The sequence below is a fragment of the Triticum urartu genome, chromosome 7, assembly GCF_003073215.2.
Source record: "Triticum urartu cultivar G1812 chromosome 7, Tu2.1, whole genome shotgun sequence".
Lineage (NCBI taxonomy): Eukaryota > Viridiplantae > Streptophyta > Magnoliopsida > Poales > Poaceae > Triticum > Triticum urartu.
Window position 1 is genome coordinate 711,181,920 of NC_053028.1, and position 26,149 is coordinate 711,208,068.

At 44.3% G+C, this 26,149-nt stretch overlaps 1 protein-coding gene across 1 annotated transcript; it reads left to right on the forward strand.

The window, feature by feature from the left end:
- The first annotated feature begins 9,620 nt into the window (after window positions 1-9,620).
- On the forward strand, window positions 9,621-20,431 carry LOC125520138 (agamous-like MADS-box protein AGL80). Its single transcript, XM_048684966.1, has 2 exons — window positions 9,621-9,685; window positions 19,786-20,431. Exons 1-2 carry the CDS (start codon window positions 9,621-9,623, stop codon window positions 20,429-20,431), a joined length of 711 nt encoding a protein of 236 aa, XP_048540923.1.
- Window positions 20,432-26,149: the final 5,718 nt, after the last annotated feature.

Sequence of the window (26,149 nt, forward strand, 5' to 3'; positions counted from 1 at the left end):
GAAAATACTAATTGTTCAAAGATCGAAGCGGCAACATCTAATATAGAGAGATGGAAAATAAATAATGATAAAAAGCTGACAAATTACAGGATGACAGTCCTATCCTTGATGCTTTGAAAATGAGTTTAGTTTAACTAAGAATCTGCATGTTTGGCAACACTGGAGGAATTTTAGTTTGCTAGTCTGTTAAGAGGGCATTCTCTTCAATGAACTATTTAGAAACAAGCTGAGAAGCATGAGATACAGAGAGAAATCAATAACAAAAATCCAATTAGCAAGGTGAATACATCTAATTTCGATGAACAAATCATATGTACTACTATGTGAACCTAGGGATTTAAAATTGAAGACCGATGTGTGCAAAGATCAGTACCAGAGGGTGCGGGGGATGGAGAACGTGCACGTACCGCTGGAATCTGGATGACGCGCTGCTTGCCCATGCCTGCCGCCGGTTCGTGACCTAGATCGTTGGGAACAGGGAAGGTAACTGAACCAGCGATGGATGCATGGCGTGCGCGCACGGTACCTGAAGCAGTTTGGGCCTATGGGCCATGGGGTGGGTGGTGAGGGAGGATTGCAAGCTGGGCTAGCCTCTATTTTTGGGCTGAATTGGTTAGGTAGCACGTTTGTTGCATCAGTTTCGTTTTTTCTTGTACATACACATGATATACAGTATATATATCTAGTTTCTTGCCGAAAATAATGGGTATTCAACTGAATACCCTTGAATTGAGGTGGGCCCGCCCCTGGCGCGTGTGGTTTCTGCGGTCTTTCGAACCCTGGCTGCCCTGATGCTTGACGTGGTCGCGTAGTGGCCGGACTGCGTTGCTCCTGTCCGGCGTCCATGCAGAACGCGCAGATGATGCGCTGGTCTCCTAATTTGCTGGCTCGTTCGGCCGGCCTGCGCTGCTCCTCGCGTCACGCCGCATGTTGACGTAGAGCGGACGTGGTGATGGAGGGTAGTCGAGGAAGGAGTCCAAACGTGAACATAGCGTCTCGCTTGGAGCTGCTGGGTCCGGCGGGCGGATGGTTGATGCAGAGACCATGCGTGCGGCCGTGATGCTTGCCGGCTGGATCGGATCAAATCGTCAGGATCCCGCGGGCGCTTGGGAAAGCCGTCGACTGCACGGGAAGAGAATCCTCGCAGGGCTGCAGATCTCCTTGATGCCATCCATGCATACATGAATATTGATTCATGGCTGGATCCACCTTGGCTACGCATAGATGCATGCGGAGACATGCAAGAGATTAATCTATAGGAGTTCGAATCCCTCCCGTAAACGGAACCTGGGTTAGTTACTCTGCATGCGTGATCGACGGCTCTGGTGTTGGAGGAGAATCTGCCGCGTGAGCCTCGAGGCCCTCGACGGCTTGGAGTCGAGCGCGCATGCTCTGCACCGCCGCGTGGTGTCCCTTAGCGGGTGCGCCGCCTAGTTCGCGCCTTGGAGCATCTAGGCGTGATCGAGCCTGCCATCAAGCCATCATCGTCAACGAATCTTGCACCAATTTTTTCCAGAATCTGAGGGTCGTCGAATTTGTTTGTAGCTAACAGAAAAGATGATCTACTGGAATTTCGAAAATTGAAACTAATCTAATCTATGGAACCAATCTGATCATTGATCGATCGGGTGCCGCGCCCCCGAGGAGAGGAGATTAATCTCCCCGGGGGCGGCGCGCTGCCGAAGTGGTGGAGAAACTTAGGATCGACGTCGTGAGACTAACCGCTCTAATATCATATGGAAAATATGGAACTCTAAAGTTATGTGTTGTATTGATCTGACCCTTGTGTAGGATATATATAGGAGTACAAGAGGGGTAGAGACTTGGAGTACAAGACAAGTTACATGTGGTTTAAACTAATTCTATCTCTATCTCCTTATCTCTAACTTAAACCCAATTATATTTCTAATAGTAGTAGGTACTGTTGAAATATATTGCCCAACTCCCTTCATCAGTTCGAACTTTTGAATGAGTTGGCTGGAGTATGAATTCAATATGGTATCAGAGCCAGAGGTCTTGAGTTAAGACCCTGCCAACGCAATATTAAATAAAAACGATTCTGCGGCCTACATCGATCCCACGTCTAAGGACTAAAATAGTCTAGATGTGAGGGGGAGTGTTGAAATATATTGCCCACCTCCCTCCATCAATTCGGACTTTTAGATGAGTTAGCTGGTGCATGAATTCAATACACATAAAGCCTGATCAGATTGGCAACGTACTCCACCTGACGGAAAGACACAAGCTCAGAAATAGGAGGCCAAAAGTGATCAGAATAAGCATAAATTATACTATGGCCGGCTTGAAGGGGGCGGCGAAGTGGGAGGAACTGATTGTGGTGCAGAGGGGTAGTCGCATGACCAGTGGCCCGGGCTGCCGCACTTGAAGCAGCCGGGCAGCGCTATATATCGCTTAGGGCGCTGCTGTACCTAGCTTCTAGCGACACTGAGGGAAGCCTCCCCTAACGACGGGAGGCGCGGGAGGCCATAACCTCATTTTACTTTGTTTTTTTTACTTTTTTGTTTTTTTGCTTCCTTTTTTTATTTTTGTTTATACTTTCAAATATTCTAAATAAATATATTACAAAAAAGAGTTTGCGTAAAACATTTATAAACTATCAAGCAAACTTTTGAAAAATGTTAAATGTGTATAGAAAAATGATTCTTATCTATATAAAAAATTCAATGTGTCTGAAAAAAGTGATCATGTATTTTTAAAATGTTAATCAAGCATTTGAAAAAAAGGTAATATTGTATTTTTAAAAAGTTAATATTTTATTTGAAAGATGTTAATCAAGCATTTGAAAGTATTAAAATGTGTCTAGAAAAAAAGTTGATCATGTACACAAAACCAAATCTTGTATTTCTAAAATGTAATGAAGCATTTTTAAAATGTTTAAAATGTGTATAAAAAATGTTGACCATGGATTAAAATAAATTAAACTTAATTTTGAAAATTGTTAAATGTGTATTCGGAAAAAGTTCTTGACATATACAAAAATGTACAATGAAAACCAAAACAAACAAAGAAAAACAAAAAAAGAATGAAAACTGAAAAAATAAATCAAAGAAAGAGAGAAAAAGGAAAATCGAAGAACCAAGTGCAAAAAGAATGGAAAACAGTGAAAGCCAAAAACTAAACAAAGAAAAACCAAAAAACATTGAAACCCAAGATAAAACAAGGAAAATGAGAAAGAAATAAACTGATAAAAACCATGAAAGAAATAAAATAGAAAAAAAATCAAAGTATAACTACTGGGAAAAGAAAACCAAAGTATAACTATCAAAAAACCAAAGAAAAATGGAGAAGAAATAAGAAAACCAAACCAAAAGGAGAAAAAGAAAAAATCCTAACGAACATATCACCAACCGACCGACCAATGAACGAAACAAGTAACACGCTATTGGGCCGGCCCATACGCGCACGTTGTGCCGGAGAGCTTCAGCGAGACGGATGCTAGTCTCGCTATAAGCGAGACATGGCATTCGTGGTGGGGATCATGGATAATGCATTGCAGTTCTTTTGGCAAGAAATTAATGAGGTGGATTGGCGCCCTGATCTGCGACTGTGACTATTCACTCACCCTAGCACGATCACGATGAGCCGCCGCCGGCGCTCTCAGTGGATAATGACGACCACAACTATGCAATGGTCTATGCTCGAGCCCCCCATTTCACCTTCGTTGGAACGCATGTCCTGTTTTGACTGCGTGCGCTGCTGCTTATACTGGACAAAGCCTTATGGCTGGAGTGACCATTTGATGGTGCTGGACACACACACTTTGAGGTTTTCCATTGTTAATCTTCTCACTGGCTACCATGTAGAGCTCAGAGATCTGCATGACCAGAGCTTTGGTCTTCAGCCTCGCCCAATTGCAATTGTGATGGGCCGAGAAGGAGTCCTTGAGATGTTTTCTCTTGTCTGTCAATACGGGTCGTTTGCCCTCTACCATACCACTCCGAAGAATAATTCGCAGCAGTGGAAGCTAGAGAAGATCATACAGCTTCCTGGGCAGTATCATTCCATTTGCACTATCGGTGCAGCTGAGGGATTCTTGTTCTTCCGAGGCGCTCCAGAAGGTATTCATATTGGGAATGTGGATTGTTACTCAATGGAGTTCAAGACTTATGAAATTACTAAAGTCTGCACAAAGATGGAGAATACCTACAATCCCAGACGTGCCCTCCCATACTTTAGCTTCCCACCGCTGTTATCAGAACCAACTATCTGAACAACTGGTAAGCCTAATTATTGCCAATTTTCCATTGGGTTATTGGGCCTGGCTACCTTGTCAAACTAGCTACAAGAGGTAGTTTGATGGTTTTAAGCTGATGTCTGAGTACTCTTTATTTAACTTGTTGTGTTTTCAAGAGCATAGAGTTCACATGTCATGGTCTGCTATTTTTTATTTATCTTGCTTCACTGCAATAAGATGGCTATAGGATTCTTGGGAAGCACGAATAAGCTTTTGGACAGCAATATGTTCTTAAGCTATATTTTACTATGTAATTTTGCACTTAGGAAAGATTCCCATTGCATCAACTGCAGTTGCTTCAAAATTCTAGTCCCATGTTTATATAGAAAGTTAATTATTGTTCTATTGGGCTTGACTACCTTGTCAAACTAGCTAGTAGTCAATACATGGTTTGATTCTGCATGCAACGTTTAACTCCCATGTATGTGATTGAGAATACTAACTGAAAAGAAAGATTAGACACTAGTTTCACCAGCTTGTTTTTATTGCTCCATATCTTAGGAGAGAAAATGGCATTCACGCTTGCATCTCTATGTAGGAGTACATTGTTAGTCATACTTAGCACTTCACATTATTCATTCAGTTGAAAAGATGTTCAAAACAAGAATGTTGCATAACCTGTAAGTTGATGTTTGAAGGCTCTGAATCTAATACGTATTTGTGAGCACTCCTTATTACCATGTTCTGTTTCCAAGAACACATAGGGTTCACCTGTTACGGTCTACCAATTTTTGTGTATATTGCTTCCAAACTGCAAAATGAGCAGCTTGGGCGCCTTTGTTCCTAAGCTATGTTGTACTCTGTGGTTTAGCCTAAATATTTGTGAGCACTCCTTATTACCATGTTCTGATCAACTGGTAAGCCTAAATATTGCCATTGGGTTCATGCATTGCTTGTTCTGCTCACATGATTATGTTGAAAATTAGTTATTGTTCTATTGGGCCTGGCTACCTTGTGAAACTAGCTAGGAGAGGTCCTAATTGATGGTTTTAAGCTGATGTCTTAGTACTCTTTATTTACCTTGTTCTGTTTTCAAGAGCATAGAGTTAACATGTTATGGTCTGCTATTTTTTACTTATCTTGCTTCACTGCAATAAGATGGCTATAGGATTCTTGGGAAGCACGAATAAGCTTTTGCGCCTTTGTTCTTAAGCTATATTTTACTTTGTAATTTTGCAAGTAGGAAAGGTTCCCATGGTTATATAGAAAGTTAATTATTGTTCTATTGGGCTTGACTACCTTGTTTTTTTACGGAGGCTTCACTACCTTGTCAAACTAGCTAGGACAAGTAGTCAATTCATGGTTTATTTATTGTTCTATCTGCATGCATGTTTAACTCCCATGTATGTGATTGAGAATGCTAGCTGAGAAGAAAAGTTACAGACTGGTTTCGACAGCTAGTTTTTATTGCTCCATATCTTTGGAGAGAAGATGGCTTTCGCGCTTGCATCTTTATGTAGGAGTACATTGTTAGTCATACTTAGCACTTACTACACATTGTTCATTCAGTTGAATGAAGATATTCAAAACAAGACTGTTGCATAAGCTGTAAGTTGATGTTTGAAGGCTCTGAATCTAATATTTGTGAGCACTCCTTATTTGCCATGTTCCGTTTCCAAGAACAGATAGGGTTCACCTGTTATGGTCTGCCAATTTTTGTGTATATTGCTTCCAAACTGCAAAATGAGCGGCGGGTGCACCTTTCTTCTTAAGCTATGTTGTACTCTGTGGTTTAGCTCATGCCTCCTTCCTAAGAAATTGGGATAATGAAATTTCCCATTGCATCAACTGCAGTTGCTTCAAATTTCTAACTAAATGCATTTATGCAGATTTCCCATTGCATCAACTGCAGTTGCTTCAAATGTCTAACTAAGTACATTTATGCAAATCTGAGCTCGCTTGCTAGTCGTTTTGGTCTTGCTTGGGCGATCTACACCTGGGGTTGGATGGCGGATGTTCAAGATTGTCCTGATGTGGTTTGATATGTCTGCATTAGTATGAATGTAAGCAGGATATGCTGTCAGCAAGTTGAGTGTGACCAACACTGAGGTCTAAGACTCCGGTTTATATTATGTACTGATGTTTGTGCTGGAAGACTTCGGTTTATGTTCCCCCTTTTAATCCATCTCCTTAGTCTAGATGAACACTGAATGTAAGCAGGATATGCTGTCAGCAAGTTGATGCTTTTATCTGCATGAGTGAGTGAATTTGTTAATTTCTCTGATTAGGATGCTTCTGATGAGTTCATCTGTAGCCCTGCAATTTCTGGATGTTTTGCGCAAATGATGACAAGTACCAATTTTCAGAGCTTCAGGTTTGTCACAAAGTTGTTGTCAAATTTGAGTTGAGAGCATCAGGTCCTCTATCAATATTCTCGGAAATTCCAGAAACCTTCCTTTCCATGTTCAAAAGGCTGAAAACAGGAGCCATAAAAAGGCGCTTGATACACCCATGAATTTGCCAGCTACTCTATTTTTTCCAGACTCTTCTAGCAACTAATACAAACTTCGTACTAGCACCTACCTCACCAGATGTGGTTCCAGGTTCCTGTTGTGTGCCATCATAGGTCTAGAAAAATATTTTCGTTAAATTTTCACAGTCCAAAGTCCAAAGTCTAATGTGCACAGAGTGTAGAGGCGTGTCTTAAATAGATTATAGAAGATTCACAGCTTCTCTATTCAATAAACATTTTTGTTAAATTTTCATGGATGAGATGAATCACATGAAACTCGGTTAATCCATGAGTTTGAATGATCACTTTAGTGCATGCTGTTTCTTTTGCCACCGGATGAACTCTTTTAAGGACAACATCACTCAAGGGCATTGTTCTTGTCCACCAGCCATTCGCATAGGTTGGTATTCTTATGTGGATGGATGTAGTATAAGTTGAAAACTTGTGACTAGTACATGAAAATTCCCATGGGTATTGTTGTAAGGTGGATGTGGAGTACCAAAATGAGTTAGTCAATTTCTGAGCACATATGGGTGCCCCCGCATTTGCGAGTTCGGTGCAGTTTTTTTTGCTTATCTACTCCTATTCTGGTACCGAAGCAAGTAACTTTTCCAAGTGTAGTTTCTGAATCTTAACTGTCCTATAATCCCTTGCTTCCTGTTTTGATTGCTTTTTGTGAAAATACTGACTAATTATGTTCGTGGCTATGCAATGGCATTGTTGATGGCCTATGGGCAATTGGGGAGGGTACCTTTATAAGCTTATTTGATGGGGGCCTTTTTCGTCTGTTTATCTTGCTCTCTAATAACTACTGCTTGTATCGATCTATGGTAGGTCGGTCAATGACATATTCATGGCATGGGTATTGCTGTGAAGTGGACGAGCATGCTATTTTGTGGAGTACCAAAATGAGTTAGTGTCCAAAATCTTTGGTTATATGTTCCAAAATCTTGTACCCAAGTTGATAAATAGTTACGCACCTGCTGCGGTTCATCTAATAAACTGTCCTGCTGTAAATCCCTTCCTTCCTGTATCGGTCGCTTTTTGTCAGAATAAGCATTGGTTATTGACTGGTTAATTATATATGTTTGTGCCTAGGCAATGGCTGGCATAGGTGATGGGCATGGCGAAGGTGAAGCATTGGACGATAAATAAGCTGTTTTTGTCCTGGTTGCTATGCCATGGTGACTGAAAAGGCCAGCGGACCTGAAGTTTTTTTTTATGCTCTTCCTGGATATTTTACTATTTTAGACTGTGGTTTTGCTTGATGATTTTTTCTTCTTCTCACAGAATGGAAGCATTGAATAGCTCTTGCTGCAATTCACAAGGCGTTCACCCTATTTTTCCAGGTTGCTTAAAACTGTACTAACTGTATACACCTGTTCGATCAGCTAGCTAGATTCAGAAACTATATATTCTTTGACACTAGACATCAATAATATTCTTGGTCATTCTGCGTTACTGGAATAATATTGTTGGTCATTCTGCGTTACTGGAAGGATTGACTACTTCCACATGATCGAGTCCCGTTCGATGCTTATGAAGATCGTGTGGTCATTTATTTATTTGTCAGACTGATGTTTAACTCTGTTGGAAATCAAAGTGACTCACTTGATGAGACGTTGATGAACTATTTACAATTGAGGGGGGGAAAAGACCCTTGAAAAGTGGAATTTTGTGTGGGAGCTAGCTGTCTTGACACTGGACTATATCTCTGAATGCAACGCTACTTCGCACAGATTGATTTTCATGACATCTATAATTCGCTGGCTAGCTACATGTGTAAAAATGGTAAAAAACAAAAGAGAAAAAAAAGAGGGACCTCTCGCACCCTAAGCGAGAATCATACCACTAGACCAAATGCCCTTTATCGAATTATCAGAGGCTGGTCAATTTTAGACCAGCCTGGGATAAGAATTCTACTAAGCCCCAAAAAGTTTATCATTGATGCGCCTGAGTCGACCGGTCAATGATAATGCTCATCACCGACGCGTGGTTAGTGGCCTGTCAATGATGAGGGGTAAAGTGCTTCCAAATCTATAGTAGTTAGATGTTGTCACGGCTCGGTATTTAGAAGTGCTCATATGGGTAGCACTAGCATGTGTGTGTTCAAAGAGGTGAGTGTACGTGTGTGTTGTTTGATATGTCACAGTTTTACTATCAAAGTAATTCAACCTTTTGCATTTGTTTTCTATGTTCTTTTGTGGCGCACAAAGCATGGCAACTTATCTTGTTTTGTTTATCTCATCTTAGTCAACCACAACTAATCAAACATAGCAACCTTTTGATAGATGAATGGATTATTTCCTTTTCATGTATTTTCTGGCCTCATTTTTTGGTTAGCCGGTTGGTCGAATACTTTGAAAATCATAGTAGTATGAGAGTTAGTGCAATAGGATTTGAGCCTATTTATTTTTTATTTTCCTCCGAGCTTTCTTTGTTCCTTCCAGCGATGAGGTTTTGCGTCAGTATTTTTACTTGTTTCGTACAAAATTAGTGTCTTTATGGGCTTGACCGATAGGAGCAAGACTTGTGTTCGGTCCATTCATTTGCATGGCTTGATGGGCTTAGAAGGTTATCATTGTGTCATGCGTGAAGCGTTCCAGCGCGAGCGGACACATCGCGGGGAAACCATTAGCACATGTATGATATGTCTCGCTCCCGTCATATGGGGGAACGGTAATGGTCTATCGCGTCCAAGTTAGTAGGTTTAAATTGACGACAAATTTACAGATGGGAGATCTTCTAGATATTCGATCGCGTTCACAAGTACTAAATAAGGCAATCTTCTTCGTACCTGTCACAATAAACTCTTACCAAATCACGGTGATCCCTTCATTATAAATCCACCCCTCCTCCCTCGCCGAAACCACAACTTTCTTTTCCTTCACTAGTTTTATCCTCTTGCCAGCAATGGCTCACAACGAGACCCTCCAGTACATCCCCCATGACTCGACCCGGCACCATAGATTCAAGAAGCGCCTCACACTACAGGAATCAGCTACTTTGCCGTCTGCCACGGCGGACGGCAAAGGCCTGAACGGCGGACGGCAAAGGCCTTTGCCGTCAGCCACGGACGGCAAAAGGCTCCGGCAAAGTAGGCTTCGGTAAACAGCTACTTTGCCGTCTGCTACTGACGGCAAAGTCTTTGCCGTCTGCGGCGGACGGCAAAGAGAGCGCGGCGGACGGCAAAGAGAGCGGACGGCAATAATTGCGCTGTCAGTCCGTTAAGTGGCTAACGGAAGGCCTTTGCCGTCCGCCGCTGACGGCAAAATTTCTAGGGTCTTTGCCGTCCGCCGTATGATGTCATCTACACGTCACTACATGGCAGGTTCTTTGCCGTCTGCCATTGATGGCAAAGTGCAGGTTCTTTGCCGTCTGCCACTGATGGAAAAGTCTTTGCCGTCTGCCACTGTAGGCAAACTGACCAAATGGGTCAGCTCCCAGGAAGCACAGCTGGATGCCACGTGGCTTCTTTGCCGTCCGCGGCAGATGGCAAAGAGCCCGTTGCCGTCAGTGGCAGACGGCAAAGAGCCTGCATTGCCTCTGTTTTTTCATATACCCAACCATTTTCACAGCAAATAGATGATACATATATATTTTTCACATGGCAAGTTCACAGCAAACATATGAGATATCCAACACATATAATTTCATCATACATGCATAGTTCCATCAACCATACATAGCAAGTTCGACATACATGCATCCAACCATACATATTACAATAGTGTCATCCTACCATACATGCATAGTTCATAGATACAAAGGAAACATAGTTCGTCCAAACAAGCACTCCATCTATGCAAGCTTCCGTGAAGTGAATGAATTCTGCAAAATGGGAAATAAGAAAGTTAGAAGAAGAAGATTAGAAGAAGAAGAAGATTAGAAGAAGAAGAAGAAGAAGAAGAAGAAGAAGAAGAAGAAGAAGAAGAAGAAAATGAAGAAGAAGAAGAATATATGACATTTATGAGCTAATTTAGGTGAAATTGATCATTTGTGAGCTAACTTAGGTGAAATGGATCGTTTATGAGCTAACCTAGGTGCAATGGATCGCTTATGAGCAAACTTAGGTAAAATGCATAATTTTAGAGGTAACCTAGGTAAGATGGATCATTTTGGAGCTAACCTAGGTAAAATGGGTCATTTTAGAGCTAACTTGGGTAGAATGGATCATTTATGAGCTAAGTAAGGTTAAATGGGTCATTTTAGAGCTAACGTAGGTAAAATGGATCGTTTATGAGCTAAGTAAGGTAAAATGGATCATTTTAGAACTAACTTAGGTAAAATGGATCGTTTATGAGCTAACTAAGCTAATTATGCCATTTTTGACATAAGTAAGCTAAGTACATGTCATTATTGAGCAAACCTAGTTAACTAAGCATATTAGAGCTAACTTTGGTCATTTTGGAGGAAACAAAGCTAAGTACAGATCGTTTTAGAGCTAACTTAGGTAAAATGGATGGTTTTGGAGGTCAGTAAGCTTATTAAGTCATTTTGGAGGTGAAGAAGCTAAGTCTAGGTCATTATGGTAAGCATTGGAGGAAATAAAGCTAAGTCTAGGTCTTTATGCATGTGTTAAGCAAAACACTAGATAAACTTACCAAGATGTAGGAGGTGTAGGAGCGGGGTGGCTCGTGTCGGTAGCTGGAGAAGGATCGTGCGATGCTTGTCTGGAGTTACGCTGCACCAAAGATCATTTCCAATGTCTTGTTAGCATGATGACACTCAAATGTTAAGACTAGCAAGTAATGTCCATTCAATAAAACTCACCGTGGTCCCAGGAGCAATCACTGGCATCGGCGGAGCGGTCTGACCTGTCTTCTCGCACACAGACTGCACATTTGGTTTTGACGACTCAGTCATACTAGTTAGTAATGAGACAAACACTACATGAATGTTTTGGCTAATCTGCAGAAGAAACTTACCACAAGGAGCTCGTACATGGCCCTTGCCTGCATGTCATTCCGTGCCCTCTCCTCCTCCATCATCTTTGTCGTCCTCTCCTCCAACTCCCGCTGCCTCTCCGCCGCCTCCGCCAGAAGTTTCTCCGTTCTATCTCTCTCACTCTGTATAGCAGCCTGCAACACCACTCACATGACCATTTGTAATCATTGATGGAAGCGCACACAATGTAATGGAGAAAGATAACTGAGTACGTATCACTAACCTTGATGGCGAGTTGCACTGGCCGTTCACGAGGCCTTATCTCAGGAGCGGAGCTCGACTGGCGCGCCTTGATCTCCGGGAGAGTGCTAGGACAACGGATAAGTCCATCTCCAATGGCTATGGAGCCATGGGACCTCCCGCCACCAGATATCATCAACAGCTCTGGATCAATGGGACCCTGGCTCGGGTTAAAGTCCTCCCCTTTCCCTCGCCTTCCCCTCATCTCTATATCTCACGAGCTTGTTGTGGGAGGAGATGTTGGTGAAGTTGTTTGCATCATCGAGGTCAGACTGAGAGAAAGCCTTGACTTTCTTGAAAGAGGCAGTGTGGGCCATGGCATACAGGTCGTACACCTCTGGCACCTTATCCGCCTTATTGTAGCGTGCCTGAAAGAAAGAAACAATGAAAATTAGTAATTAAAGGGCTCAAGCTAGCATGATGAATGAATTGCATGAATCATGAAGCAAACCACATACCCAGTTGCGCCCGAACTAATATAAGTTGGAGCTGCCTTGATGGTGTGGCACACCTTCCATTTGGGCACGTTTGTCCTTGGCCTCGTTGTGGAGGGCTAGCCATTGTGGAGAGCACCACTCATCGACCAACACCTCCCAACAATCCATCCGATCCGCACACCATCTCGGAGGCGCCTAAGTTAGCAAATAGAAACTTGAGCGCTATGGCTAGGAATTACTAAATGAAGGAACTTAAGTAGAGAAGGCCTTAAGAATTACCTTCATGTACTGCTCCTTACTCAGGAACTTATCGCGGCACGCCGGCTTGGTCTTCTTGATACCACGCAAGGCGTAGTAGTCTCGAACAGCCTGCACCCGAGCCTCGTGCCGTAAGTTCTGGAGTAGGCGCTTGCAGACGTTCTCGATAACATGTGCCGCGTCCTCCTCGTATCCCTCCTCACACCTGTAGAATGTCTGCAATCAAATGAGACAATATTGATTAGTACAATTAATAATTAGCTAGTTGAAGATTTTTAAATGTGTAAAGGAGAAATTACCCAAAACTTTCTGATCACCATGTCTGCCCTCGTGTCGCACACGACACCGTCGATAATCTCATCCGGCGGGGCCGGGGCAGCCACGTAGTGCTCCCAGCTCAATCCAAGCTCCGGAAGCCGACCCTCACCAGGCAACGTGACAAACCCCGGGAAGTTTTGCCGGCAAAGAACTCCAAGGACGGAGTTGGGCCGGCGGACACTATGATGGTGGTCCCAACCCCTGCAGCATGACAAGGCCAACGCATTAGTTATTTAAAAAAACGTGAATGCACAAGGTACAAAAATATTAAATGCACTTACGTACCTCTCCCCATCAGGGAAAATCAACCACCTCTGCTCGCGGGTCACCGGCACGGACGGGAGCCGTGTAGCACCACGCTGGTAGACGGTGCCCCCCTCCTCCTCAAGATCAGTCGGCTCCCCACCATCATCAGCATGGCCACTCGGCTCCTCGGGCTGATCCGGCCAGGTACCCCATCCGGATGTGTGCTCCTCCAGGGTCACGTGGGTCGAAGGCCAGTCGACCCGAGGCTCGTGGGCCCAAGACCCGTGGACCGGAGGCTCGTGGACCGGAGTCCGTGTAGCCTCCTCCTCGGACGAGTCCACCCTAGCAGTCACGTGCTCGGGTGAAACAGCCGGGGGTGGCGGCGAGGAAGGCGCCGTAGCCCTACCTCCTCTCCCACGACCACGTGCCCCACCTCCTCTCTTCCTACCTCGAGCTCGTCCCCTGCTGGGCACCGCGGTCGACGAAGAAGGGCCCGGCGGTGTGGCCATACTGTCCAGCAACGCTCGGCGGAGAGGTGCGTCTGGAATGGAAGACCTCAGACCACGCTCCCGACCAGCGCCCACCATCTTTCAACACCTGCCATGACAAACAGTAAACGAAATTAGTACAACATAAAAAAATACCGACATGAATAATAATATGTGTATCACTTAAGTGTATCATCATCAAGTACAACATAAAAAAATGTAATACCTGACACTACTAATAATCTCGATCAGTATCATCAATAAATGCATAATCATCATCATCACTATAATCAATGATGGGCTCATAGGGTTCATTGGCATCAACATGTGCAAGGCCACCTTGACGTAATCGGTCAAGCATTGACAGGTCATCCGCAGCAGTAACCTCTTCTTGTTCCGGCTCTTCTTGTTCCTCCTCTGGGGTGATGTCGGATTCATTGTCGCTGTCTACTTCAATGTTTTGGGGTGAAGTATAGCAGTTCTTGAAACGCTTTTTGGAAAGACGTGTCTCTTGGAAGAATTCTCCTTCATATGTGTCTGGGTTAATGTGAGGTTCATAATCCTCTTCCTTTGGGGGAGAAAGTCTAGCACGTGGCGGCACTTCATAAACGACATCCCAACCTTTCAGATTTGGATTAGTTTGGCAGGCCCACGGTAGATAGAATACTTGGGTCGCCTGTTGAGCCATAATATAGACATCAGGAACATCTAAATGAGTGCTTTGGTTGATTTCAACTAGCCCTACATGTTCATGAGTCCTTCTAGTCTCCTTCGGCTGAAACCAATAACATTTGAAGACTACGACATTCGGTGGATTTTCACCATAGAACAGAAGTTCATAAATTGCTTCAACTCTCCCATAATACTCGGTACCTCCTTCGCCGATAGCAGATACACAACAATTTGTTGACTTTCGGTCGGCCATAGATAGCTCTTTGCCATAGGTACGAAAGCGATACCCGTTGATGTCGTACTTGTCAAATGAACGGACCTTATATTCAAAACCATTAGCGACTTGTCTCAATTCGGCGTCCATAGACTCTGAATTAGCCTACAAGTTTAATATGAAAGGATTGTTGCATTATGCACAAATTAGCGAATGATATGAAATTGTCTAATAGAAATTACCGTTTGTTTGAACCAAGAGATGAAACCGGGATAGCCACCTCCTTGCTTTGCGAGAAGCTCATACTCTTCGACGGAATCCTTTTGGATCTCCGCTCCATACGAGAATATGGTGACGTATCGACTGTATGACATATCCAGGAATAAGAGTAGTTCAAAGGAAATAGAAGTTGCGAAACAATGTACCGAGAACTTACTCGATGTACGGCCGCACTTCTATCAGGTTGTTGAAGATATACAATGAAATGGTCCGCCATTCTTCGTTATCCAAAGATACTGGATGTGAAACACTAGCTGGTGCGAGATTCCCTTTGAATAGGCTGAGGTTGGATCCACCCTTTTTAGGCTCGTCAGCATTGTACCGAGGCTTCGGATTATGCAAATGACGATTTTTGGCTTCGTAGTGCGCTGTTACGAAGTTTGCCGCCTCCTCTGTGATGAATGCCTCAGCCATCGATGCTTCAATTCTACGTTTATTTTTACATTTTTCTCGAAGCGTCTTCTGCATCCTCTAAGTTGGGTAGCACCAACGATTTTGCACGCCCCCCCCCCCAATCTTGCCTCGGTCGGGAGATGCAAAATCAAATGCTGCATTGGATTAAAGAAGCCCGGTGGAAAGATCTTCTCTAACTTGCAGATCAACTCCGGCGCCAACTCTTCCATTTCTTCTAGCACGCCAGGCGATAGTTCTTTCGCACAAAGAACACGGAAGAAATAGCTGAGTTCTGCCAGTACTAGCCATTCATCCTCAGGGATGAAGCCACGCAACATCACCGGCATTACCCGCTCAATCCATATGTGCCAATCATGACTCTTGAGACCAAATATCTTCAGTTTATCAAGATTCGCTCCCCTCTTTAGATTCGTTGCATACCCATCGGGGAACATCAACTGCTGTTGCACCCACAAGAGAATTTCCCTCATAGCTGGCCTTCCAAGATTGAACCATGCCTTTGGCTTCGTCCAGTTCTGCTTTCCTTTCGGTTCTTTCATGTTTTGTAACGGCCTATCACATAGCGCCTCCAGATCGACTCTAGCCTTAGTATTATCCTTTGACTTCCCATCTATGCTGAACAATGTACCAAAAAGTGCCTCGGCGATATTCTTCTCAGTGTGCATCACGTCGATGTTGTGTGGGCAAAGGAGGTCTTTGAAGTAAGGCAGATCCCATAAGCATGTTTTGTGAGTCCACGCATGCTTAGTATTATACCCCTTGAAGTACCCTGGACGTTGTGGATCTGGCTCGAGAGCGTTTAACTGATCCAGGGTCTGTTGGCCTGTCAATGCAGGTGGTGCAGAGTTTTTGACAACTCTACCCCTGATGAAGTTCTTCTTGTCTTTCCTGAACTTATGGCGAGGATCCAGGAACTGTCTATGCATGTCGAAGCAAGAAAACTTGCGACCGACCTGAAGCCAACGAAACTCAAGAGCTCCCTTGCATGTGGGGCACGGGAACCTTCCATGCACACACCAGCCAACGAATAGCGCATACGCCGGCAAGTCATGCGTCGAGTACATGTACCAGACACGCATTATGAAGTTCCGTTTGCTAAAAGCGTCGTATGTCTTGAACCCATTATCCCAGGCTTCTTGCAATTCGTCCTTAAGCGGCTGCATGTACACATTCATATTTTTGCCCGGATAGTTGGGTCTTGGAATTATCAACGTCAGGAAAATGTTCTTTCTTTGCATAATCTGTCCGGGGGGGAGATTGAGTGGAAAGACAAATACGGGCCAACAACTGTATTGGGCCGCTGTCATACCAAACACACTGAACCCATCCGTGCTGATGCCGACTCGAGGATGCCTCGGATCTGTCGCCTTGTCAGCATGTAATTCATCAAAAAATTTCCACGCAACACCATCCGATGTGTGTACCATCATCAGATTCCCATCTGCATCTAGTTCGGTTCTTTTGCCTGTTTTGTGCCATGTCATCTGTCTGGCCGTCTCTTCGACCATGAAAAGACGTTGAAGTCTTGGTACGATTGGCATATACCGAAGAACAGTAACGGGGATTTTGGTCTGTGTCTTCTCACCCATACCGTTGTCTACCACAATATACCTGGAAGACTTCCAAATGGGACAATAGTTCAAGTCCGCATAGTCAAGCCTAAATAAGGCACATCCTTTCTCACAGGCATGTATCTTCTCATAGGGCATCTTCAGTGCACGGAGGATTTTGTCCGACTGGTACAGGTTTGCAGGCATTACATGGCCTTTGGGTAGAAAGCGTCCAAATACTGTCATAATTGCGTCATAGCATTCTCTGCCCAAGTTGAACTGAGCCTTCAGAGCCATTACTTATGAGATGGCATCCAACTGACAAAGCTCAGTGTGCTCGTGGAGCAGACGTTTCGAAGACTCCAACATTTCATTGAAGGCCTTTGCAGATTCCTCCATCTCCTCGTCCGAATCCCGAGCATCATCATAGCCTTGCACCATGTTTTCCATCCCGGTACCATGCTCGTCGGTGCGACGACGATCCACCTCAGCTCGGTCACGTTGGGCAGACTCACCATGAAATGTCCACACCGTATAATCGGGCGTAAAACCACTCTTCTGCAGGTGTTTGCCCATTTCAGCCTCTGTCTTCTTTTCCCAATTGCCGCACCGGAAACAGGGGCACCAGGTTTTCTTTTGGCCATTTGCAAATGCGGCTTGCACAAACCCCTTAGTTTTTGTGAACCATTCAGCGCTCCATTTGTTCTGACCAGTGTGACCGGTATACATCCAAGCACGGTCACTCATCTTGACTTTCAGAGCTACTGGACACACAACAATTATATATGTAATTCACCATGTATATATTCATCAGTTGATCTACTTTGTCAATTTTATTACGTCCATGCAACCTACACTCTAATAGGTAATGATAGGTCCTAATCCCACCCGTGTATGTGTAGATTGGGTTTATTTTCCCATGCTATGCTCCGGATCCGACGCAAAATTTCGGCAGCACCTCCCCGCTGTTCTCCTGATACACGTCTCTGCAATAAACAGAGAGGATGTGTACCCGGAGAACAACAGGGGAGGCACTGACGAAATATATGCGTCGGATCCGGAGCAAAGCATATGGGAAAACGAACCCAATCTACACATACTCGGGCTGTCCATGGATAGCGTTGGACAATTCGAAAGAATCAAGGTTATAAATATGCAAATGCATGCATATTTATAACTATGACGCTTTCGAACGGGAGACACATATTGGTTACGCATACTGATGATTCAAGACACATACATAGCTAGCTATCAAGTTTCATCGGAATAGATCAAATAATTAATGGGGGAGGAGGACTTGTCATTTGTGCTCACCCACGAACGAAGGGGCAGAGCTCGTCAAACGCACGGCGAGGTCGTCGAACACCAAACCTCGCAGCGATGAAACAACTGCACATTTAAAACTACACGATCAACACAATTATATATGATGTTTTTCATAACAAAATCGAAAAATATATGACCTAACTAATAATTCACAAATATATGACCCCGTCGGCCTCTGGAAGGCCAAAGAACACCTTTTCGGGAGGTGTCGGGGTCGGGGTGTCCTGTCGGTGTCGGGGTGCCGTGTCGGGGTGGGTGCTGTTTTGGCGGGGTGTGTCGGGGGTCAGGGGGTCGGGTCGGTTTCGTGGTGTGTGTCGGGGTGTGGTGTGGTGTCGGGGTTGGGGGTCGGGGTCGGTGTCGGGGGGTGGTGTCGGGGTTCGGGGTGCCGTGTCGGGGTCGGGGTGGGGTCTGGGTACCGTGTCGGGTCTGGGTCGGGGTGTCGGGGTCGGGGTCGGGGTGTCGGGGGTCGGGTGTCGGGGGTGGGTGTCGGGGTCGGGGTGTCGGGTCGGGTCGGGGTGTGGGGGCGGGGTGTCGGGCGGGGTGTCGGGGTGGCGTCGGATGGGTCGGGGTGTCGGGTCAGGTCGGGGTGGTCGGGGTGGGTGTCGGGCGGGTGTCGGGGTGTTCGGGGTCGGGTCGGGGTGTCGGGGGGTCGGGGTCGGGGTGTCGGGGTGGCGCGTCGGGGTCTTCTTCTTCTTATTCTTTCTTCTTCTTTCTTCTTCTTCTTTTCTTTCTTCTTCTCCCTCCTCCTCTTCCTCATCCTCCTCCTCTTCCTTCTTCTTCTTCTTCTTCTTCTTCTTTCTTCTTCTCCTTTTTCCTCTTCTATATTGTTCTGTTTTTCAACTTTCTTCTTATTCTTCTTCCTTTTTTTCCTTTTTCCTCTTCTTCTACCTCTTCTTCTTTTTTTCAACTTTCTTCTTGTAATAATAATCTAAACCTAAATCTAGCACTAACCTAAACCACTAACCTAAATCTAGCACTAACCTAAACCTATCAATAACCTAATTAAACCTAAACAGCAAAGAAAAACAGTAGAAAAAAAAGCTCACCTTGGCTCCTCTCGATGGAGGATGGAGGGGGCGGCACGGCCACAGGGGCGGCGGCGAGCCTGGCTCCTGGGCGGCGGCGAGCTCCGGGGCGCGAGGCAGACAGGACGGCGAGCTCCGGGGCGCAGGGGCGGCGAGCTCCGAGGCGCAGGGACGGCGAGCTCCGAGGCGCAGGGGCGGCGAGCTCCGGGGCGCGAGCCTGGCTCCGGCGCGGGCGACGGGACGCCGGGGCGGTGGCGGGTGATGGGGGCGACGGGGCGACGGGGCGAGGGGAGGTGGGGCAAGGGGGGCGGCGGTGGGTGGCGGGGGAGGCGGGGCAAGGGGGCAACGCGGTGGGTGGCGGGGGAGGCGGCGGGTGGCGGTGGTCGTCGGGGAGGAGAGGGAACAAAGAGAGATGGGCGGGGTGGGGCGCCGTTAGTAACCTAAACGTTTGCCGTCCGCCCCCCTTTGCCGTCCGCTTACTTGCTCTTTGCCGTCTGCTAGCAGACGGCAAAGAGGGGGGCGTTAAGTTTTTTTTAACCAGCTCGTCAGTGGGTCCCCCCTCCCTCTTTGCCGTCTGCTTTTGGGTAGCTGATGGCAAAGAGCTTCTTTGCCGTCCGCTAGTAGACGGCAAAGAGCTGGCAGATGACAAAGTAGCTGATTCCAGTAGTGTCAAGGGCCTGATGAAGAAGGCGGACGAACTAGCCATCCTGTGCGATGCTAAGACCTGCGTACTAGTGTACGACGAGGGCAAGGCGGCGCCGGAGGTGTTCCCTTCCCAAGTCGAGGCGGTGGATATCCTGAATCAATTCAAAAACATGCTGAAGATGGGGCAGTGCAAGGAGGTGATGAACCAGGAGGGCTTCATCACCAAGCGCATTGGCAAGCTCCGGGACCAGGTCGACAAGACCAACCACGAGTGCGAGGACGGCGAGATCAGGTACCTCCTTCACAAAACCATGCATGGCGACCACTCATGCCTTGTTGGCCTCAACATCGAGGAGCTCACCAGAGTTGGCTACAAGGTGGACATGCTTCTCAAGAGCATCAGCGAACGCATGTTAAAAATCCTTTCCCAGGCGCCGCCGCCAGCTCCATGTGTCACCACCGACATCATAGACATGGGGTCTCCCGCATTGTATCCAGCACCACTTCAGCAGCAGGAGAGTCGGCCTGACATGGTGAGCTCCGGAGGGGACCTCGACGCCCTAGTCTATAGTGGCTATGCTGGCGCCAGCTTCTCTAGCAACGAGATGATGCAGATGCAGTCCTTTGATATGGGGTTCGGTTCGAGTCCTTTCCCTCCCATGTAAGCCAAGAGGCGAGCTACATGCGCCGATCTCTTCTCATTTTTTATTTGGCTTTGGTGGTTAGGACGAGACATTCCGTTAATTTCTTGAAATTCTTATATTCGTCTATGTGCTTCATTGTATTCATCATGTTCTTTGAGCCAAATCATATTTAATTCCAATGTAATCATTGGAATTGTTATTTAGTTGATCTCTTCTCTAGGTTATTTATTTGGTCTCTGTTGTTTAGTTGGATGTAAGTATGGAGTTGCACCTTTTTTTGTCAGCACCTTGTTTTTTTTATGGAAAAACTTCCAACCTATTCATCATCAGTAGTGATAGTATAACAAATACCAAAAATAATAAAAATTACATCTAGATCCGTAAACCACCTAGGAACGACTACAAGCACCGAAGTGAGCCAAAGGCGCGCCGCTATCATCGCCCCTCCCTCACTGGAGCCGGGCAAAACTTGTTGTAGTAGACAGTCAGGAAATCGTCGGTCAGCACCTTGTTTTCTCAAGCATAGTTGCACCTGCTACGTGCTAGACAATTGCTTTTAATTTCATGCTATTTTTGGTGTATTTTTTGGGGAAAGAAACGAGTTGAGGATTCTTTCTCCTAGAGCCAGCTAAATGTGATGGATGATTAATATTTGCCTGGATAAATATTTGTGAATTAGTTACCTTTTGTGACTTAATTACATGGTGACAGCTCGCCACACACAAACATCAGAAATAGCGATGCTCTACATTGTGCTCTCCTTAGTTGTACGCATGTTCTCTGTTCTTCAGACCATCCTCTGTTGTGCTCTTCTTAGTCGGAGTCATGTTCTCTGTTCTTCAGAATGTCCTTTGTTCTTTAGACCCACAAGAGGATAACATTTGCTCATCATGACAGCATTGTTGCCGATCCTAGGTGACAAGGAGACATGGTGGCCTCGCTCGCCTTCATGCTGGCGGTAGCCAAAATCTTGACTCATTCTCGGCGCGATCCCGTGGCTTCCCCGAGGCTCCCAGAGCGCCTATGGCCAGGAGTTTCTACGCACCTCTCCTTCCCATCGGTCCTCATTGTCCCACTTACCTAACCTTGTTCAGCATGTAAGTTTGAGATTATGAGCTATTTCCATGGTGTGTTGTGGTGTGAACAAGGTTAATTTTCTCTCTCAAGATTTTCGTAACAGAGCTGTTACCGGATTTCCACTGCTTTTTTTAGAGAAAAGACCAAGGCCCGACTTTAAATTAATAAATCCCAACAGAGCCAACGAGGTAGTAAGACAACACCCAAGTAGCAAAAGGTCACACCAGCACAAGGTAAACAGAATGTAGCAACATGCCACAACCGACAACAAGGCACGCAAGCCCAAAGCTAACTAAGGAGGGAGCACTCGGAAGAAGAAGAAAGATAATGACAACCATGGTAAGCACCAACTACTATGGAGGATCCTGGGACCTAGCCAGAAGATCAGCAGCTGAGGCGCGAGCACAAGAAATGAGGAGCTCCACAACCGCCAGGTCGCCATCTTTAATCAGAGATTTCCACTCCTGCAAAAAGTTAGAAAATTTGAAGATGCAGTCAACAGCTCTGTTAGGGAACACCTGTTCAGTGGTAAATTTATTCCTGGTAGTCCATAGGATCCAACACATGGCAGAAAAACCGAACCAGAACAACCTCTTGGATTGCCCGGAAAGAGACGATGCCTGGGCCCACAGCTCCCCAAAGCTATTTGGGGCCAGGAGATGCCCATCCATTCGCGACAACTCCAGAATGATAGATCTGTGGATCGGGTAGGGTAGATTAATCCGGTGAACCTACCTTCTCCTTGTGGCTCGAGGAGCTCCAGTTGCCGGCCATGGTGGATGGCGGCGGTGGTGGCAGAGAGTAGTGGTGGCGTAGCTTCCCATCAGCACTGCACCAACCCTAGATCGGTAGGGGATTAGGTGGGGTGTGCAGCGCTGGACGAACCTCGTCATGCGAGCCGCCGGCCCCCACCTCTTTATATAGTGCAGGTGACAGGGGGCCGTCACCCATAGTGGATTGAGCGCCCCCGATCAGGGCGCGGATCTAAGGGCCCGGTGGGCCGTTGGGCCCACACGGTGGAGATCATCCTAACATTCTCCCCCTTGATCTCAACTTTTACTTTTGATCTTATACTTTTACTTTCCTCGTTTCATAACAGATCAATACATAGAACATGTTTCATCGTCACAGCTCAATTGCCGATAGAATCAGACAGCCACAACGTACCTCTCTGTTTTGAAACAAATTCGTTAACCTTGGGCCCTTTTATTGTCTGGAAATTTTAGATTATACCATAAAACCCATGTCGACTGTGTGTTCTCCGAACACACTGGGCGGTAAGCCTTTAATAAGCAGATCTGCAAACACTTGTCTGTTGCTTTTATGCTCCAAGCATTTCAACATAATTCCGGACTTTCTCCTTAACAACGTACAACTTTGTGTCAATGTGTTTGGCACCACACTTGACTCGTTGTCATAGGAGTGAATTACTTAACATGGTTATCGCTGTTGTCAACCATTATCAACTCCGGGTACAGGTCTCCTTAACCATTTTGCCTGTCCCTCAGCCTCATATCAAGCTATAAAATATCTTTGCATCACATTGATGATAATTGTTCATTCTTTGGAGCTTTTCCACACCAAAACTCCAAGTGTGAAAGTTAGCGACAATTGTGGATTTCTCTATACATTTCACAAGTCATGCCTTTGTACTCGCAATATTTCGAGAGCACTTATTTCTTTCAGCATGAGGCCGATATCTTTGACTCCATTCCAGTGATCTATATATGGACTGGACATTGCCAAAACAACCCGGATATGTGAACTGTGTCAGGACAATATATTGAGCTTCCAATAGCTGAAGCATATGGTACCATATCCGTTTTCAATCTTTTCTCATCAACTTTTGGAACACCATAGTTTCCAGTTCTATTACCCTTGACTATAAGAACAGGCGTAGGTTTTCTCGCATGCATACTTTAGAGACATTTCTTAGCATGTCCATGTGATATTCCTAATACCCCTTTTATTCTTTTCTTGGTGAATCTCGATAATTATAACGAGAGACACTCTACCGAGAACATTCTTTTGAACTTTGAGGACAAGAACTTCTTTTCTCCTCCTGCAGTAGGTTGACATCACCACTAGCAAGTAGGATGTCATCCACACGCACAGGATCAGGAAATGAATTTCCCATTCTATAACTTTGCACAAATACAATTGTCCTCTCATTTTCTTTAACCCAAAACAACATTTGATTGCTTTAGTCCATAAAAGACTTCTTATGGCAGTATCCCTTGTGTTCTTTACTTTCATCTGATGTAACTCAGATCATAATATCTTTCATCTGATGTAACGCAGATCATGATGTGCTACCAACACTCATTGTAATCTATTCAGTGCAAAACGCGCAAAAACCTTTCGATTTAAGTCGTGTTTTACACCTTTACATATTTCCTTTGGAGTCACATTGAAAATTACTCATCAGTCCCGAACATCGTCGGGATTCACCAATTTCATTTCATCTCACATAGTCTCTTATCATTTAGATAAGCAGACACTTCTCAAAGCTCGAATGAGCGCTTTAAATGAGGTGGGATCAACCTCCATCTGAATTTCAATAACATAGACTTTATAGTAATCAGAAGTATCTGTTTTTCTCATTCCCTGAGACCATTAGTTTCTCAGGTACTGGCACTTCTTTCGTATGGGGATATGTTGTATAGGTCATACAGCATGCTCCCCCAGATTACTCCATCTTCACTAAAAATGGCGTATCTCTAAACTTTATAATTTGGGTTTATTCTTTTAAAACTTTCTTCTTTATGGCACTTTAAGCATCGTCTTAGTATTCCTTACTCTACTTTCAGAACTGTAAAAGATCCAGAAATACAACTATTTCTTTTCTTTAGGGGTATTAATATGACCGTCATACTCCCCAGACGATCACATTCTTCATCACATTATCTAAAGTATAGGGGAGTTTCATCATTCTTAATTTGTCTCATATATCTTTCTCCCCCTCGAAATGTGGCAAGAACTTTTCTGCCACAATTTCGAAAACCATTGATAACTCTTGTGAATTGAGGAAACTTTGATTATCTACTTCATTCATCAGATTACTTCATACGAAATGAAGTTATCTCTTCATACAAAATGAACTTATCTTTTAACTAGTATGGGAGTACTTTTTCCTCATTTCATTGCAGAAACTCAACAGAGTTCTTTATCATTAGTACTTTCGCAAGTCACACTTACATATCATTCTTATCTTTAGGTTCATCTGTAACTTTTAATCTCTTTGGATTTATTGAGTGCTTAATGACCATTACATATAAGGTGTACGGTCGATACTAGGAAAGCATAATAGCTACTCCATACTTTTCTCCTAGAGTGAGACACATTAAGCACATGAGTCATCATATCTTTCTGCTGTCATACAGGATAAGTCCTTTGCCAGAATTTCTCCTGACATATAGGATTTTTGACATAATACTATGTCAACTTTACCCAGTTACGCAGGTATTTTCCCAGACTTTCCCCGCCGTGCGGGTTTTATCATAATCCTCTTTCCCGCTATGTAGGTAATTCCCTGTAAGGAACATGAATGCCAGAATTGGCTCTTTTGACTGCATATTCAATCATCAAATTTATAAATAAATCCGAATGTTCTTTGACACACATGCTTGATCCGACGTTGGTCAAATTAAACACGCATGTTGCTTGTTTTATCTCAAATCATGTTGACTGAAAAATCTTCTTCATATAGTATACATGAAAGACATTCGTCAACCAAGACTCTCAATTATCTATCTGTTTTCTGCTCTTGGATTAATATCCAAGAATTCTTTTCTTTTGAAGCCATTCTTTCGAGAGAACATACTCCCTCACGTTATGACCTTTCGTGGTCATCTTTCGGGTCACAAGTACCCAGCCATTCGCTTTCACGAATGAAAGCATGAAAAACTTTTAGTCTGAGAAAACATAGCCAATAATCAACAATAATGAGAATAATAATAACCCTACGTTGGTATGGTTAAAAAATATGCACATTAAACTTTTGTAAAACTTCCTTTTTATACTCTGAATCACCGTTGTGGTAGAATTAGAATAAAACTCATTCTTCTACATTAATTCCATATCACCGTTGGGCGGAAATGGAAATAATGCATATAACTCATAAACAATGTGATGATAGTATTTCTATTAAACAACTTTGCTAAGAAATAATCATCATCATCAACTTTATTGCAGCGGAAACAAGAAATATGCATTTCTCTAGTTCAAGAGCATTTCTTCATCTTTAACTGTTCTCTGAAAATTGATCACTTTGATGCAAAATTTATCAGAGTTTAAGCTTTGAACATGAGAGTCATAGAATTATAGTATTGTTATCATCAACGTTAGTCAGAAAATAACAATACCATATTTCAACTATAAAACAAATATCTTTCTTTTGTCATAGAGGAAACTATCTTAATCAGATTTCACCCACAGGGGAAAAACATTGCACAAAATACTCCTTCCAATTAAATTTTCCCGTTGGTTCCAATTTAATTGGAGGATAAAACTTTTACTTTGCAGCGGAAACTTTATAATATTCTATTCAGAAATAATTCTGTGCTCTTTTACTCTCTAAGCAATTTTAACCGGTTGGTTCAAAAAAGCAGTAGAGAAGCAAGAATATAATCTTCTACTTTAGATCTATTCACTTTTAGCATT